At 37.1% G+C, this 16,872-nt stretch overlaps 1 protein-coding gene across 1 annotated transcript in view; it reads left to right on the forward strand.

The window, feature by feature from the left end:
- The window catches only part of MUC5AC (mucin 5AC, oligomeric mucus/gel-forming), a 38,973-nt gene extending 25,279 nt beyond the window's left edge, over positions 1–13,694 (forward strand). The window contains exons 33-53 of the mRNA XM_075836756.1: positions 69–656; positions 746–1,005; positions 2,018–2,192; positions 2,754–3,004; positions 3,296–3,479; positions 3,607–3,820; positions 4,377–4,555; positions 4,749–4,818; positions 5,538–5,638; positions 6,284–6,315; positions 6,779–6,956; positions 7,061–7,165; positions 8,974–9,014; positions 9,114–9,242; positions 9,345–9,443; positions 10,642–10,761; positions 10,855–10,953; positions 11,623–11,742; positions 12,208–12,247; positions 12,994–13,111; positions 13,419–13,694. Of these exons, the coding sequence (XP_075692871.1) occupies positions 69–656; positions 746–1,005; positions 2,018–2,192; positions 2,754–3,004; positions 3,296–3,479; positions 3,607–3,820; positions 4,377–4,555; positions 4,749–4,818; positions 5,538–5,638; positions 6,284–6,315; positions 6,779–6,956; positions 7,061–7,165; positions 8,974–9,014; positions 9,114–9,242; positions 9,345–9,443; positions 10,642–10,761; positions 10,855–10,953; positions 11,623–11,742; positions 12,208–12,247; positions 12,994–13,111; positions 13,419–13,671 (3,356 nt within the window). The 3' untranslated portion in view covers positions 13,672–13,694. The remainder of the gene's footprint in view (positions 1–68; positions 657–745; positions 1,006–2,017; positions 2,193–2,753; positions 3,005–3,295; positions 3,480–3,606; positions 3,821–4,376; positions 4,556–4,748; positions 4,819–5,537; positions 5,639–6,283; positions 6,316–6,778; positions 6,957–7,060; positions 7,166–8,973; positions 9,015–9,113; positions 9,243–9,344; positions 9,444–10,641; positions 10,762–10,854; positions 10,954–11,622; positions 11,743–12,207; positions 12,248–12,993; positions 13,112–13,418) is intronic.
- The last annotated feature ends 3,178 nt before the right edge of the window (positions 13,695–16,872 follow it).

A 16,872-nucleotide genomic window follows, 5' to 3' on the forward strand; every position in this document is an offset into this window, starting at 1 on the left:
GATAAGTACAACAACGGAGACTCCCATACCTACAACACAAACTGTTACAACTACATCTACAAACACGCCAACAGGCTGTCAGCCACAATGCAAATGGTCACATTGGCTTGATGTTGAAACTCCTACTTCTGGACTTGATGGAGGAGATAAAGAAACCTTTGAAAACATAATCGCTAAAGGCAAACAAATCTGTAAGCATCCACAAAATATTGAATGCCGAGCCGAAGATTTCCCAGAAATCAGTATAACTAATGTTGGACAAGTAGTTCAGTGTGATGTCACTGTTGGTTTGGTGTGTAACAACAAAGATCAAACTGGAAAAGTTAAACAATGTTATAATTACCAGATAAAGGTCTTATGTTGTGATGACTACAGCCATTGTAGCACAACTCCACCACAAACAACACCCACCACCATTCCAACGACAACACCTATTAGTACAACAACTGAAACACCAACTACTACCACAGTTAGTACAACTACTCCAGTGCCACCAACTACCACGGAAACCACAACTACAACAACCATAAGTACAACAACAGAACCAACTACAACTGAGACTCCAAAACCTACAACAACAACTTCCACAACCAAGATTACACCTGCACAGACTACAAGATGCTTCTGCCACTTTCAAAGCACATACTTTTTACCAGGTAGGTGTTTTGTATTATTTTCTTTCATTAGTTGAGAATATTCCTAGCCCCAACTTTTACTGAAATTAACAACCAGATTTTTTTTTCAGGTGAAATCATCTATAACAAAACTGATGCAGCAGGATGCTCCTTCTATGCAGTCTGCAATGATTTTTGTGAAGCTGAAAGATTCACAGGACCTTGTACAGTTACGACAATTCCATCAACAAGTGTTCAATCCACCACAACCAAAGCACCTACAACAACACCCTCAAGACCCTCAACAACTACACCTAAGAGAACAACTTCCACTACAACTACAACTACAATTATTAAAACAACTGAAATAACAGGTTGTCCCCCTAAGAAGGTAACAAACTGTGTGAAAACAAATTAAATGTTCACTAATTTACCCAATGATATTCAAAGCTGTCTTAAAAGGATTGTATGAGATTAGAAACAGTTAGAAATGGCGAGAGCCTATCTGTTCCATGAGCTGTGTCTGGTATCGCAGCTTGACCCTAATCAAGTGAACTTGTCTATGAGCTGCCATACCAGACACAAGAGTGAAAAGGAGTGGCACTGTTTCTAAAAAAAAAAGAATACATTTTTTTCTAATCTTAAAAAATTTTTTTTAAGGGTATATTCACATAGGTTGGATAGGCTGCGTAAAAGTACACAGCATATCCTACCTAGAATACTTACCTACACTGGCATTGCCATAACAACGCATCCTTTTGGTTTCCATGCAGCCCGGCCTCCTGTGATGACACTTTAGCCCATGTGACTGTGATTGGCTGGAGCAGTCAAATGGGATGAAACGTCATCCCAGGAGGCCAGCAGCACGAGAACACCAGGGGGGACATAGAGCTGTTTCTATAGCAATGCCAGTGGGGTAAATATAGACTTTTTAATACATTTAAATTTGCGATTTTTCAGCAGAATTGCAGCTTTCCCATCACAAAGATGGCAACATTTGCTATTTGTTGCAGCTTTTATCTCCGCATTGAAGTGAATGGGGAAAAAAATGCAACAAAAGTGCAAAAAATTGACATGCTGCAGGCAAAAAAAATTGATTTTTCCGCAGTGTATGGATGAGATTTGTTCAAATCTCATCCACTTTGCTGCTACTGTAATATGCTGTGGATTTTCCTGGATGAAAACTGCTGCAGAAAATCTGCAGCTCATCAGCCCTGTGTTCACATACCCTTAGAAGCCTTCAAATTTTCACTTTTCTGTGGGAGAGGGATTATGAATGGGGAGGAGGGGGCTTTTAAACAGGTTTAATGCAAATTTGTAGATCTTTTTGAACAAATTGAAATCTTGAATTTTTTTACTTAAAGCATAACTTATGTGCCTAACTGTATTTTTACATTTTCCAGACTAATGAAACATGGCTGATTAATAACTGTACAGTGGCCACATGCCACGGAAATAATGTTGTTACCATCGAGCCAGTCAGTTGCCCTAAAATAAAACCACTGTCCTGTGTAAACGGATTTCCACCTGTGAAAAAGTGGAGCGCAGATGGATGCTGTGAACATTATGAATGCGAATGTAAGTTTTAGGAAAAGTTAATTTTAATAAAAGTAATAATATCAATACAGCTATGTTTACACTAGCATTCTAGGTTGTATATATAAAGGAACCATTTTCCCATTGAGTTTATTGGGCTTCCGGTATTTTTGACAGCCAGAATAGCGCTGCAGCCTTCAATATTCTTGCCATCAAAGATACAGAAAAGCCAGACCCAAATTCCAACCAACACCATTAACACTAGTGTCAAGAGAGCCTAAGGGTTCATTCACAATTCCAAATGAAAATGGATGAAATACGGATAATTTTTTTCAATTTTTGTTTCTGTATTGTATCCATTTTTTTACATCTGGATTTAAGAGATAATACTATACCAGAATTTTTTTTTTATATTTTTATGTTGTTACTGTAATGTTGCTGAAAAGTGGATAGAAAAAAATAGAGCAAAGGTGGAACCTCTCAAGACATTTTACTTATTATATTGTACTTTTTGTTTTTCTTTCTATATAATAATCTAAGATTTTATTATACATAAGGGTTCAATTACCAAAATCTGATTTGAATCTTTTTGACTTCTCATAGGTGTGTGTAGTGGATGGGGGGATCCTCATTACATCACCTTTGATGGAACCTATTACACCTTCCTGGACAATTGTACATATGTTCTTGTGCAGCAGATCACTCCCAAATATGACAACTTCCGTGTCCTTATTGATAACTATTTCTGTGATGCTGAAGATGGTTTGTCCTGTCCACAATCTATCTTAATCTATTATAAATCTACTGAAATTGTCTTGACACGTATGATGTACCAAGGAAGAATGAGGAACAGGGTAAGAGAACGGTGAACCATAAGTCCCCCTTAACTACATAACGGGCCATTTATACATTCCAATTTTTTTGATACTATCAATTAACTAAAGGCAACTCTTGAAATTGCATGACCATAAGACTATAAACTATGTATAACAATGTTTGCATATTTGACCAAACTATAAATATTGTACAGTAAGATAAGTCGGAGGGTGACCATTTTCTCAGGCACTATCTAATTTCTTAAATTGTGACTGACCACATTGACTAATATCTATTTGCTGCTAAACAGTTCAATCTTTTGCCCACAGATTAGGTTCAACCAAGACTGGGTAACTCCAGGGTTCACCAAAAATGGCATTACTGTAACCAGTGCTGGAATTAACATGAATGTGGAGATCCCAGAAATTAATGCATTCATCTCATTTAGTGGAATGATCTTTGTTGTTAAACTGCCATTCAGCAAATTTGGTCACAATACTGAAGGACAGTGCGGTATGTGATGTTAATATTAACTTCTTCTACATAAACTTTTTGTTTTTAATTGTATAAATATATTTCTAAATTCCAAAAATAGAGCAGGGATGAGCATCAAGACATATTTTTATATCTTTCAATACAGGTACTTGCACTAACAATAGCACTGACGATTGCAGAATGCCAAGTGGTAAGATTGTGAAAGATTGCTCCCATATGGCTTACCACTGGAAGGTCAATGTAACAGACAAACCATATTGCAATGTGCCACCTCCTCCACCAACTCCACCACCTTCTGAGCCTACCCCACCACCTCCAACATGCCCACCATCTGCTCTGTGTGAAGTCATCTTAAGCGAGTAAGTTGAAATAGTTTATTTGTTTCTTTCATTTTATATCATAGACACAATTTATTAATACTCAAGGATTTTCACCTTAGCTAGGTGTTTCTTAGAACTTGTTGGGTGCTTCACTAACATGAGGTTAAAATAACATATACAATTCTGTATTTTGATGCCCAATCTGCAGCATATTCTATATATATATATATATATATATATATATATATATATATATATATATATATATATATATATATATACATATATCAATATATCAATATATATATATAGAGAGAGAGAGAGAGAGAGAGAGAGAGAGAGAGAGATTTCCTACATCAGTGTAGATATTAGAAATAATGAAAATAGGTCTGACTTTTGTTTCTCAGAAACAGTGCCACTTTTGTCAACAGTTTGTGTTTGGTATTGCAAATTAATTGAATGGGGATGAACTGCAGTACCGGACCGAGCCAATTGACAAAATTGGTTCCTGAATTACTAGTCACTTTAGCAAGATCTATTCTATTCATTTTAATAGAACTATATGATTAACATATCTTTATTTCTTCTTTGTAAGGGTCTTTGCTGAGTGTCACAAAATCATTCCTCCAAAGCCTTACCATGAAGGTTGTGTCTTTGATGCCTGTCGCATACGCAATGACTCAGTACAGTGTTCCAGTTTGGAAATTTATGCCTCTTTGTGTACTTCCAATGGAGTCTGTGTGGACTGGAGAGACAAGACTAGAGGACATTGTCGTAAGTATTTTTCATGATTTTTTTATTTTATTATTTACAACCACAGGGGTAGAGATAGAAAAACTAGTCCAAAGGAGAACTTGAGCTGTTAAGATTGGAGCCTTGTTTTTGAATTTTCTAATGTGCATTGGAAATGTTCTTGTATGTTGTCCAGATTACAATCTAATTCGCTCTTTTTGTCCATGGATTGTAGCATACAATTGCCCTGCTGGGAAGGTATACAACGCTTGTGGACCAATGCATACTAAGACCTGCGATAGCAAGTAAGAATTTCTTAAAAAAATATAAATGGCTATATATTATTTGTTCATTTCTGCTACTAAGACATATAAAAAGGATCATTACATCAGTAAATGAGTTATCAAGGTTTGAAAGGGATTGTTTCATCATAATAACTCTATTCCATATTCTTGACTATGACATATGGACGCCATAGCGGGGGTCCTCTTCTTGGATCCTTGCTCTATTGGCCGGGCTAAGCCCACTGATGTATCACAACATATGACTGGATGCAGATTCCACTGGTGATAACTGTGATCGCTGGGGGATTCTGAAGCTGACCCAAGGAGATCGGCTGTTTGCCAAGCCCACTTCAACCTGAAAACGTGCATGAGACTTTAAGACTGAGTGGACAGATTTACACTTACAGTTATTCAAGGGCTATCTTCTGGACAAAAATAATCTGAGTGAAGCCAAATTATTGTATTTTATAACTTGGATTCAGGTATTCATATGTAGAAAGGCCACCAAGACATGTCTATGAAGTTTTCTGCTATTTACCATTTGTATGGATGGCAGGGTACGCATAAACTGACTAATAAACCCATATAATTTTATATTCTCTATAAAGTAATGTGAAGGTCAAGTATAGGATTTGAAGGTTTTAAACAGTATGGACAAAATGTGCCCTAAGTATGTAAATGTAGGTATTTCGTACTTCATAAGAAACATGTACACGTATATTTTTTTACTGTCATTGCAGGGAAGTTCAAAACCTCAGCGATGGCAATACTGAAGGCTGCTTCTGTCCAGAAGGAGCTACACTGTTTAACTCTTACACTGATGTCTGCGTTAAGAGCTGCTGTACGTATCCAACTGCACAAAAATGTTTATTAAAAATAAATAGACAAAAACAATTGATAGAAGATCTAGGTCTACAAATGAAAGCATATTCCAATTATATACTTGGAGGTAAAATTAGAGATTATTTCCAGGTATTTCTTGAAAATTTCCTGTAGTAATTTGACTGATCTTTCAAATGGCATCTTACAATATTATTGTAGTTATTTTCTTCCTAATTTAGGAGTTTATATTATTAGCTCCTTAGCTATATGTGGGATGTGACTTCATGTGGGTAGTCATAGGTTATGGGGCATAGTGGAAAAGCTCAGAGTGTAACATATAGAACAATGACAGATGAAGGCAGAGTTGGTGTTTACTTGAATGCAGGTGGGTGACCAGGTGACGAAAGTCAGTTCTCATTAGCTAACAAAATGGCTGGTTATAGCTGAAAAGTCCTCTCCTGAATGTGATTAGAAAGAGGCGCATTGAAGAACAAATTGCACAAACTGGTAATAGTTTATAATGTTTTCAAGTGTAGGTTAAAAACCAAAATGAATTATAACACATCTCTGTGGAATATTTTTTGCCTTCCTTTTCAGGTTAAATATTTTACTATTTACTATTTTGTTGATGACAAAAAATATTTATATATTTATTTTCTTCCAGCTTGTGTTGGCCCTGAAGGAATGCCCAAAAGTGTAAGTGGCATTTAACCTTTATGAGAATTAATTAAAAAAATTACAATAAAAAGCTATGTAAAATACAGACAAATATATAGCTGAGGGTGACCTGGAAAGGGAGGAGAAGAAGGAACGAAGGAGAGAGCAGACCCAGAGGGCATTCAGCAAAGTCAATTGGAGTTATGAAAGCAGCTGGACCAGTGTAGTCTGCTGTTCCTTCACTCCCGTTGATTTTAATGGGCAGTCTGCATGCTCAACCAATTCTCCTCTCCCACCTTTCTTCACTGCCGTCAGACATTTTGCATCACACAACAGGGTCACAGAACCTCATTCTCCTGATGGTGGGGTTCTCAGAGGCAGGACCCCAATTATCTAACGATTATAATGTATCATAAATGTCAATGGTTGTAATACAGCTTTAAATGTAATAATTGGCCCGTTTTATTTCACATGAAACAATCCCTTTGTCCTATGTTCACAGCCTGGAGAGACCTGGACAAGCAATTGCAACCAATGTACATGTGAAAAGAACTCTCTTACTGTACAGTGCATGCCACTCACATGTCCTCCATTAGTTGATGTGTCTTGTAATAAGGAAGGATTCATCACCGTGGAGTTGCCAAATCCCCACCAGTCATGTTGCATGATCAATGAATGTCGTAAGTGTACTTCGCATTTTTATAACATTTGTTCACTGCTTCTTTTTTTTTACATAAATGTGAATCATTTGTTGATATGGACTTAACCACCTCTCAATTTGTAGGTTGTAACAGCAGTTACTGCCTGGATAAGGAGAAGAGCTGTTCTGTTGGATTTGAAGCTATCCCTGTACTTCTTGAGGGTGACTGCTGTCCAGCATATGACTGCAGTAAGTACTGTCGGTAGCAATATACTGTATATGCCAGGTTTCCTCATCCACTGCTGCTATTTTTAGAAGCAAGAAAAAATATACTTAAATGGAAATTGTCAGCAATTTTTAGGGGAGGGGCAAGCATGAGCGAGAACCCAACCTTTGAATTCCCTGGGGCAGTGGTCACAAGTGCCACTCTCTGCTCTGAGTGACTGTTCTAATGGCCAATTAGAAGACCGCTAGAGCAATTAGAACAAAGCAGCATGCAGCGTAAAAGCACTTGCACATCAAGTCCCGGCTTAGTGGCACTCGCAATCGGCACACTGAAGGAATAAAACATCTGTCAAGTTGCATGATCGAGACAAAAGGTATGTTTAAATGTCTGCTCAATTCCCCCTAACACCGGTCAGCAGTTTTGAGGCATCAAAACTGCTGAAAGGTTCCCTTTAATGAAACCGCTACGACGAATCATAATGGATCATGATGAATTAGAACAGATTTGTCATATCTATCATGGATTCTTCAATAATGCAAATCTTGTCTCTAGTGTGAACAGAGTCTAAACATTTACCAGTCAGTTCAAACCAGTAAATGGCTTCCAAGGGATAAAATCTGGAACCAGTGGTAAGAATAGCTATTAAAGGGGTTATACTATGGCTCAAAAAAAAAAATCCCCAAAATACTTTTAAAAAAAATTCCCTTATCTTAAATTATGTTTTCCAGAGAGTGAAACATTTTTTTAGAGGCGCTCACCAAACCTCAAGATCGCAGCACACATGATCTTCCACTTCCAATTCTGCGGCCAGACTTTGTTTTTCAGTGCACACTGAAAAACCACAAGTCCCGTGATCCACTTTTCTCCTCTAAGCACGATTCCCCTCCCCCCCTCTGCTTTGTAACGATTATTCCCCCTGCCGGCACATGCGCTGTGAAGCTCTCCTGCCAAGAGAGCAGGGAGCAAGCAATGAGGCTGGCTATGGAGAGGAGTAGTCCCAGTGCCAGCTTCTTTGCTTAATGTCATGCCAACATGAACGGGACTGGCAGGCAGTTCTCAGTCATGTGGTTCTGTGTCAGCACGTCATCAAATAGGAGGAAACTGTAGTAGTTCTGGCACTGCATGACCGGGTTTTGGCTGGGCAATTCTGGACACATTTAAGTATTTTGGTGAGTGACTTCTTTTCTTCACTGGATAACCCCCTTACTATCAGAAACTTGCAATCTCTATTGATTTCCTTAACTTGCTTTATTTTACTGCTAATGTATACATTATTTATGTGGTTGTGTAACAAGGCCTTAGAATGTAAATCTTAATAAAAATGGTAAAATATGTTGCATGCAGCATAGACAAGTTTAGGATTAGTAAAAGGAACGGTACATGATTAGAAAATATGGCTTATTCCAAAAACAATTCTATCCCTGTCCAAAGGTTTTGCAACTCACTTCAATGGAGCTGAGCTGCAATACCAGACTCAACACATAGACAGATGTGGTGCTTTTTAGGAAGAAAGCAGCCAAGTTTTTAACCCCTTTAATGAGCACTGTGTCCTATAACTAGTTAAGAAATTCAAATGTTTGCTTTGTCTTATTTAATCTATATGTTTCTTGAAAGCAAGAGACAACTAGTATGACAGACATTTCATTTCCTAAAAGAGTCGTCAGCAAGATCTCCTAGACTCCTGACTCGTAAATATACCTAGTTCTGCATCGCAAACCCCATATTGCTGTATTATTGGACAGATTTGCCATTCAGGTCTCTAGAAAAGGTCTCTTTTGCGGGTCTAAAAGCTGTATAATATTCTGATATCCTTTTCCATCTTCTAAAACAGAACCAATGGAAGTCTGTGTATTCCATGAGGACCAATACCAAGTAAGTGCAACAGTTAAACCTTCCAATGTGTCTGAAATGAAAGAATACATTTATATTTCTACATAGGACTTTATTTTACTCTTTTTTTTTTTTTAACAGCCTGGACATGAAATCCCACAAACCAAGCATTCGTGTAAGAGCTGTTCATGTACAAATGAGAAGGATCCTGAGACCTTACTAAACCTGATCTCATGTACACCTATCAAATGCGATAAAGAATGTGAACAGGTCAGTTCCATAATGACTAAACTTCCCTATACCATGACAAATACTATATGGTCACCACAATTCAGTGGCTTTAACATGTACTAATTATTTTGTGTCTTTCAGGGAACTGAACTCGTACCTTCTGAAGATGACTGTTGTGGCATTTGTAAAGCTACTGCATGTACAATCAAAGCACAGGACAATTCCACAATAATTTTGAAGGTACACTTTTGGGATAACTACTATAAAATCTGATTCCAGATTGCAAATTTAGGGGGATTTCCTGACACAAGGAAGAATTGCATTTAATGAAAACTCTATAAATAAATACTTGTGCTGTCAACTTTCCCTAGCGCCAGCTGCAGATAGAGACAGAGTTTTTATAATTGAAGGGATTATCCGGTTTTAGCAAATCAATGTTACTTTTTTGTATCATTAAAAGTTATAACATTTTCCAATATACTTTCTGTATTAATTCCTCATGGTTTTCAAGATCTCTGCTTGTTATTATTCAGTAGGAACATTTATAGTTTACTTCCATTGGTTACATTTCTGTCCATTATCATGTGATGGACACACAGGTGCTGGGATCGTTAGAAGCTCTGATACACATACTGTAACGAGCCGTGCACCTATGTGTTCATCACATGACTATGGACACAACATTATTCAGTGCAAGTAAGCTATGAATGTTCCTACTAAATAACAACAAGCAGAGATCTTGAAAACGGGGAGGAGTTAATACAGAAAGTACGTTTATAAATTATATAACTTTTAATTGTACAAAAAAATTACATTAATTTGCTGAAACCGAACAACACTTTCACCGTCCCAAACAACCAGGATTGTTAGGTGTTAACCCCATAGACCTCTTGGAATATTATTTATCCCCCAAAGCCAACCAACAGTCTATTAAATGGATAATATATATTGTCATTAACCCCTTCATCACCATAGACTGTCAGAGATACTACTGCTCATGCAACTACTGTTAGAAATAAAATCACCCCATGCAAAAAGAACACTCTATGCCAAAAACAATTGATGCAATGCATGTAGAAAGCTGGCAAAGCAATTATACAGTACTGGGGGGCATTATACTGAGTTCACTCCTGGAACAAATGTACTTGTAAATGCCCCTTTATAAATCCTGTATTTGCCCCTCTCATGGTTTCCATATCCTGTGAGAGATGAGAAGCCTAAACCAGGTAAGTTGGGATAAATGCCTCTGCAATAGACTGTATCTGGGTTACACCAACATTTTTGAAAGCATAGCTGGCCTCAGGGGCATAAAGGTGCAGCTTTCATATTTAGACCCCAAATCCTTGACTTTAACTACTACAACTTGTATATATATTTGAAAGTGTAAAACCTTGGATATTTACCTACATAATATATCATTTTCTTTATGTATTTACAGCCTGATGAAATATGGAGCTCACCTGATAAGCCATGTGTCCAGTATGAGTGCCATGTCATTGAGGAGAATTATGTGCATGTTGAAGTCAGAAGAACCTGCTCCATCGAACACTGTGAAATTGTATGATCACTTTAATGTAACAACTTATCTAAACACACAATAATACTGAGCAGAAGACTTTGTGAACTAAATAGATGATATTGTTTTCCCCAGGGTTATGTATATGAGATAAAACCTAACGAATGTTGTGGAGCATGTGCTAAGAGCGCTTGTGTGATCCACTTGAGTGACAACACAACCAAAGTTATGAAGGTAATTTCAATATGTACATTTCTTTATCTTTCTTTTTGATCCAAGCATCCAGACGTTTTTCCTATTTCATTTATTTGTAAAACACAAACAAAATAGGTTGATTCACAAATATCCATTTGATAATATGTTCTCTGTGAGCAATGATAACAAAGTTTGCAATGCAAATAAAAGTGAACGTTCACATGTTTTACATGGGTGGGCCATCCGAATTATTAACTTCGGGCCCAAAGAATCCCAGTTCAACACTGTTTGGACATACAGTTAAAACTCATTGAGAAAACCACCAAAAAATTTAATTGATAAGTAGTCCTCTATGGGGGTGGTCTTCTCAAAGAAGATAAGCAGTATGCACAGTATATGGCGGAACAAAAAAATCTGCCATAGGAAATTTGGTCTGGATAAGGGGATGTATCATGTAATACACCACACACTCTTTTTCTTTTGAAAATAGACCTTCATCTGATGACCAACAGCATGGAGTTTTGGTCATATATAGTTTAGGTCACGATATATTTGATGCAATTGCTTTCTGGCAGTGAATGTATTTTAATAGTTTTTTTTTTAATCTTTACTACATTAATAGCATATACTACATATAAAAACTAATATTTTGTGTACATTTCCCAGCATACAGTATATTCATCATGACACTTTTAAATTGTTTTTAAGCCTGAAGAAAAGTATGTTCCATCGGAAGAAAAGTGCTCCACCTACACCTGTTCAAGCACCTTCGATGTTGTGAAAGAAAGCAGGACATGCCCACCTTTCGACCGTTCACATTGTCTAGAGGTTTGTTCATCCATAAAGTTATATGTTCTTTTCATATATTAGATTTTTATGTTGTAATGGATTTAAAGAAGCTAGTTACTACTTACTGGCACAAGGATAATCATTCCGTGATTTATTTTTTTGGGAATCATCAAAATTTCTTTTTAACCATATCTGATATAAAAATATAATCAAGGCTAGAGAAAGCTGCATGTGTCTAGACATGAAATGCTGCCCTTTCACATCTATCATCATTCTGCGCTCTTATAAGAGAACAAGAATAAACAATAATTTAGGAGCATAGTGTGTAAAACGCAAAAAAAAATAATTCTATGAATGGACACTACTGCCTCATGAAGCAAGCTTACTGTATTTGGTCTAATTGTATATTAAAAGTTGTTTAAAAAGAAATATTTTCACATTGTTTAAATCAATGAAAACATTCCCACTTACATTTTCGTCCTGATCTATGTGTTTGCTCTGCAGGGTACTGTCAAATCCGATGGCTGCTGTGAGACTTGCGAAAGTAAGTACATTTTTTACCAGTCATGCTTGTCTTCATTATTTATGTTCCTGTAGTATCTAAGAACTAAATAAGCATAATATAGTATAAGGTTCTATATCGTATGGTACACAACAGTATAGTAAGGTATACAAAAATTAGCCCTCGAAAAAAAAAGGATTAAGCCTTACTTGGTCATTTCACATCTTAAAGGGGTTGTCCATGTTCTGACAACTGATGATCTATCCATTGGATAGGTCATCAGTATATTATTGGTGCGGATCTGACACCCAGACCCGGCACCGATCGGCTGCTGCGGCTGCCTCTGGGCATCAATTGATATTGCCGGAAGCAGATGGCTCCGGTCAAAGAATGGCGGCCGAGCTGCAGTACTGCAGCTCTGCTCCTATTCAAGTGAATAGGAGCATAGCCGCAGTTCTGTCGAACATCCGCTATACAATGGTCGGAGCCATCTTCTTCCAGCTCCAGCTACTGCATATCGTTCAAAACATCCGGTGCCCAGAGGCAGCCAGATCATCTGATCGGTGCAGAGTTCGGGTGTCGGATCCGCACCGATCATATACTGATGACCTATCTGGTGGATAGGTCATCAGTTGTCAGAACGTGGAAAACCCCTTTAAACTGTACACTAGTTGTGATTTCGCACTGATATTTGCCGATTTGTAATGCATTTATACCAATACATTCAAAGTTAAGCATTCTTTTTTTTTACATTTAAATGATTGATTATCTTTACCTTTCTGTTAAAGCTGCTCTGTCAGGATGTGGGGTTCATAAACAATCCCAGCGTATCAAGGTCAGCACTTGCGAATCAGACCAGGTTGTGGAGCTGTCCTACTGTGGAGGAGCCTGTATGACATCGTCCAAGTAAGTTGTCACCATGAAAGGCACCATAAACCTTTCTTCTATGTTTTTAAGACACTTAACCCATTTACACTCAACATATATCACTTTGTAAGTGACAGATAGTAGCAAGGAGACATCTCTATATTTATTGGGTTGACCTTAATTAGTTGTCAACTGTGTGATGCTTGGAAACCCGTATACCTCCTGCCACGGTTGGCTATCCTCAAACTTTTGCATAGCGCCTTATTTAGATCCAGAAGATCAGATCAGGGCTTCCAGCTAGACAGAACCATGTTATTATTTAATAAAATGTATGCTCTTTGCACAGGTATTCTGCTGATGCAAACATGATGGAGCACAAGTGCAGCTGTTGTCAGGAAGTAAAGACCAGCAAACGGGAGGTGAACCTGAAATGTCCGGATGGAACCAGCAATGTCTATACCTACATTTATGCAGAAGAGTGTAGCTGTACCCACACCGAATGTGAAACGGACACACAGACCTCCATCTCACAGCAAGAACAGCAGGTCAAGACTGAACAGGTGGTCAACCAGGACCAACAGCAACAACAAACCAACTAAGCAACAGTAACAATCTAGCAAAATGAGTTTCACTGAATCAGAACTTTAATATGAACTCTGACTAAATATTGTATCTAACATCCCAATACTCTGGAAAACACACTCTACCAATGAGCTTCTAATGACCCTGCTTTGCTTTCTGACTGCCAAGGTCTCCTCATTGAAGCCTCCAACCTCTTATCTATTTACATTATGGGACTTTTTGCTGGGCTTTCGTCAAATAAGCTAATTCTTGAGCTAAAAATGTTTAACCCTTGTAATTTTGCACAATGACAGTATATACAACATATTGCCAAAATATTGAGATTGAATTTGAGTACATATTTTATTATATTTTAACTCTATGTTAGTAATTCTAAATAATTATTAAGGCAGAGACTCACATATTGATTAGATTTAGAATAGAGGACATAGAATATATTTTAGTTTACTACAATAGGAAGTCCACAGAGATGTGATCCTCACCAAGATATTAATAGAAGGTACAACCTCAGGTCCATATAAGCATTTCATTAAATGAAGGCAACTACACTGCTGCTCTATGTCGTTCTGTTTACAAAATTAGAGAATTAGTTGAATCTAGTTAATTTATCTGGAATTAGCTAATAGGTAAATATGAAGGACTGTGTTATTTTTTTTTAATTTAATGTTTTGATGCAAGGATGTCAAATTCCTGTTTCTCTAAAGCTAAGATCTTTTATCTATTTATTTGTCTGGTTGGAGATTTCTTGATTAACTATTTTCTTTGTTCTGTGCCATTGGAACTAGAGTGTTATGTGGTTTTATTGTTTTTATTTTCAGAGTATAAAATATGATTTCAATTAAAAATCCTTTAAGCATTTTATAAAGTTGTTTTGTTTGGTTTATATTCTTTTCAAGCATACACAAATTAAAAAAAAAGAGAAAAGAAACGAACAAATAAATTGCTACTATCATGTTTTTTTAAGGGGTTAGCATTATGTACAATCTATAGTCTCCATATTACACGGAGTTATATGCACTCTATATTCCACCATTGTAAGGCATTGTATGCATCCCTGTAAGAATGCTTTCAGGGGAGAATACCCTAGTAATATAGCATTAGTAGATATTTTGGGTATTACCATATTCGGGATAAATTACTTTACAAATGTTAGGACCTTTTTTCTCCTTTAGTCCTTGTGAAAATTATTAATTTTTTTAGCTAAATCTACAAATTTTTGGAAAAAATAAATTTCATTTTCACTGCCCAAGGTTAATCAATTCAGAAAAAAAACCAGTGTGGTCAAAATATATTCCTCTAAGTGTGTAATTTTCCAAATGGTGTCACTTTTTAGAGGTTTCCACTGTACTGGTACCTCAGGGGCTCTGCAAATGCAACGTGGAGCCCAGAAACCAATCCAGCAAAATCTACATTCCAAAAGTCAAATGGCGCTCCTTCCTCTCTGTTCATTTATCCAAAGAGCAGTTTATGACTATGTATGGGGTGTTACCGTACTCGGGAGTAATTGCTTTACAAATGTTGGGGGGCTTTTTTATCCTTCATTCCTGGTGGAAATTATTTTATTTTTTTAACTAAAACAGCATCTTATTGGAAAAAATTTAATTTTTCATTTTCATGGTCCAATCCTAATAAAATCTATGAAACACTTGTGGGGTCAAAATGCTCACTGCACCACTAGATGAATTCATTTTTTGGCGGTGTTTCCTATATTTTGGCACCTCTAGACTCCTGCAAATCTATACTGCTGCCTATAAAACATCATAATAAAAAAGAGGCCCCAAAATCCACTAGGTGCACCTTCGTTTCTGAGGCCTGTGTTTCAGTCAAGTAGCACACTAGGGTCACATGTGGGATATTTTTGAAAACTGGAGAATCAGGGTAATACAGATTGATATGTGTTATTCTGTTAACGCTTGATGTGTTACAGGGAAAAAAAGGAATACATTTTTATTTCTGCCCAAAAAAAAAATGACATTTTAAAATTTCACTTTTATTTTGCTTTCAGTCTTGTGAAAAGCCTATAGGGTTAGGAAACTTCCAAAATGCTGTTTTAAATACATTGAGGGGTGCAGTTTTTTAAATGGGGTAATTTATAGGGTGTTTCTGACATACTGCATAGACCCCTCAAAGCCACTTCAGTATTGAAATAGATTTTGGAAACATTCTTGAAAATGTGAAAAAATTGCTGCTAAAGTTATATCTTGTAATGTCCTAGAAAAATAAAAGGATGTTCAAAAAATGATGTCAACATAAAGTAGACATATGGGAAATGTTGGTTAGTAACTGTTTTGTGTGGCACTATCACCTGCCATACAAGCAGATAAATTCAAATGTAAAAAAATGCTAATTTTTGCTAATTTTCGCAAAATTTTAGGACTTTTCACAAATAAACACTGAATGTATTGAACAAGTACAATATGTTACAACAAAACATTCTCAGAATCGCTCGGATAAGTAAAATCACTACAAAGCTACAACCACATAAATTGAGACATGTCAGATTTGAAAAATAAGGCTCTGTCAGGATGGTCAAAAGTGGCTGTTGGTAATTTATTACTTAAAGTGGTTTTACCAAATAAGACATTTATCACCTATCCACAGAATTGGTTATAAATACCACTGCTAGGATCCCACAGTTACTAAAATGGGGGTCCTAAATAACCCATTTCTCCTCATTCCCACGCCCACACTAGGCTGCTTCAGTCAGCCCCATAGACTTTGAATAGAGCTGTGAATACTCAAACGCCGCTACATTCAAACTCTTCCCCATCGCAGTCATGTGAGTGAGGAGGAACAGGGGACTCGAGAACCCTGTTCTAGTAATTGGTTGGGCCCCAGAGATTATATATTTATTATCTATCCTGTGGGTAGGAGATATATGTCTTTTGTGGAAAAGCTACTTTAATTCTGTTTATTATTTAATCCTTTGATTTTGAACCCCACTGCATTCGTGACTCACAGCATGCTCTATCCCTTGCATAATTGTGAGGTTTTTAATATGTTGTAGGCAGTGGTGGATTAAGTAGGCCATAGGCCCTGGGGTGTTACTCAAACTTGGGCCCCCCTTCCGCCCTGCCGCGCCGTAACTATTGTTAACACTACCTTTTTGTGCAAGCATTAACAAATGGGTGTTACGATTCTCCTTGTCACAGGGCTGTGTCCCACATACTGACAGTCTCCAACCATCGCTGACAGTATCACACTGTGCTGGGAAACAT

Source organism: Rhinoderma darwinii, chromosome 9 (genome assembly GCF_050947455.1).
Source record: "Rhinoderma darwinii isolate aRhiDar2 chromosome 9, aRhiDar2.hap1, whole genome shotgun sequence".
In the NCBI taxonomy this organism is placed as follows: Eukaryota; Metazoa; Chordata; class Amphibia; order Anura; family Rhinodermatidae; genus Rhinoderma; species Rhinoderma darwinii.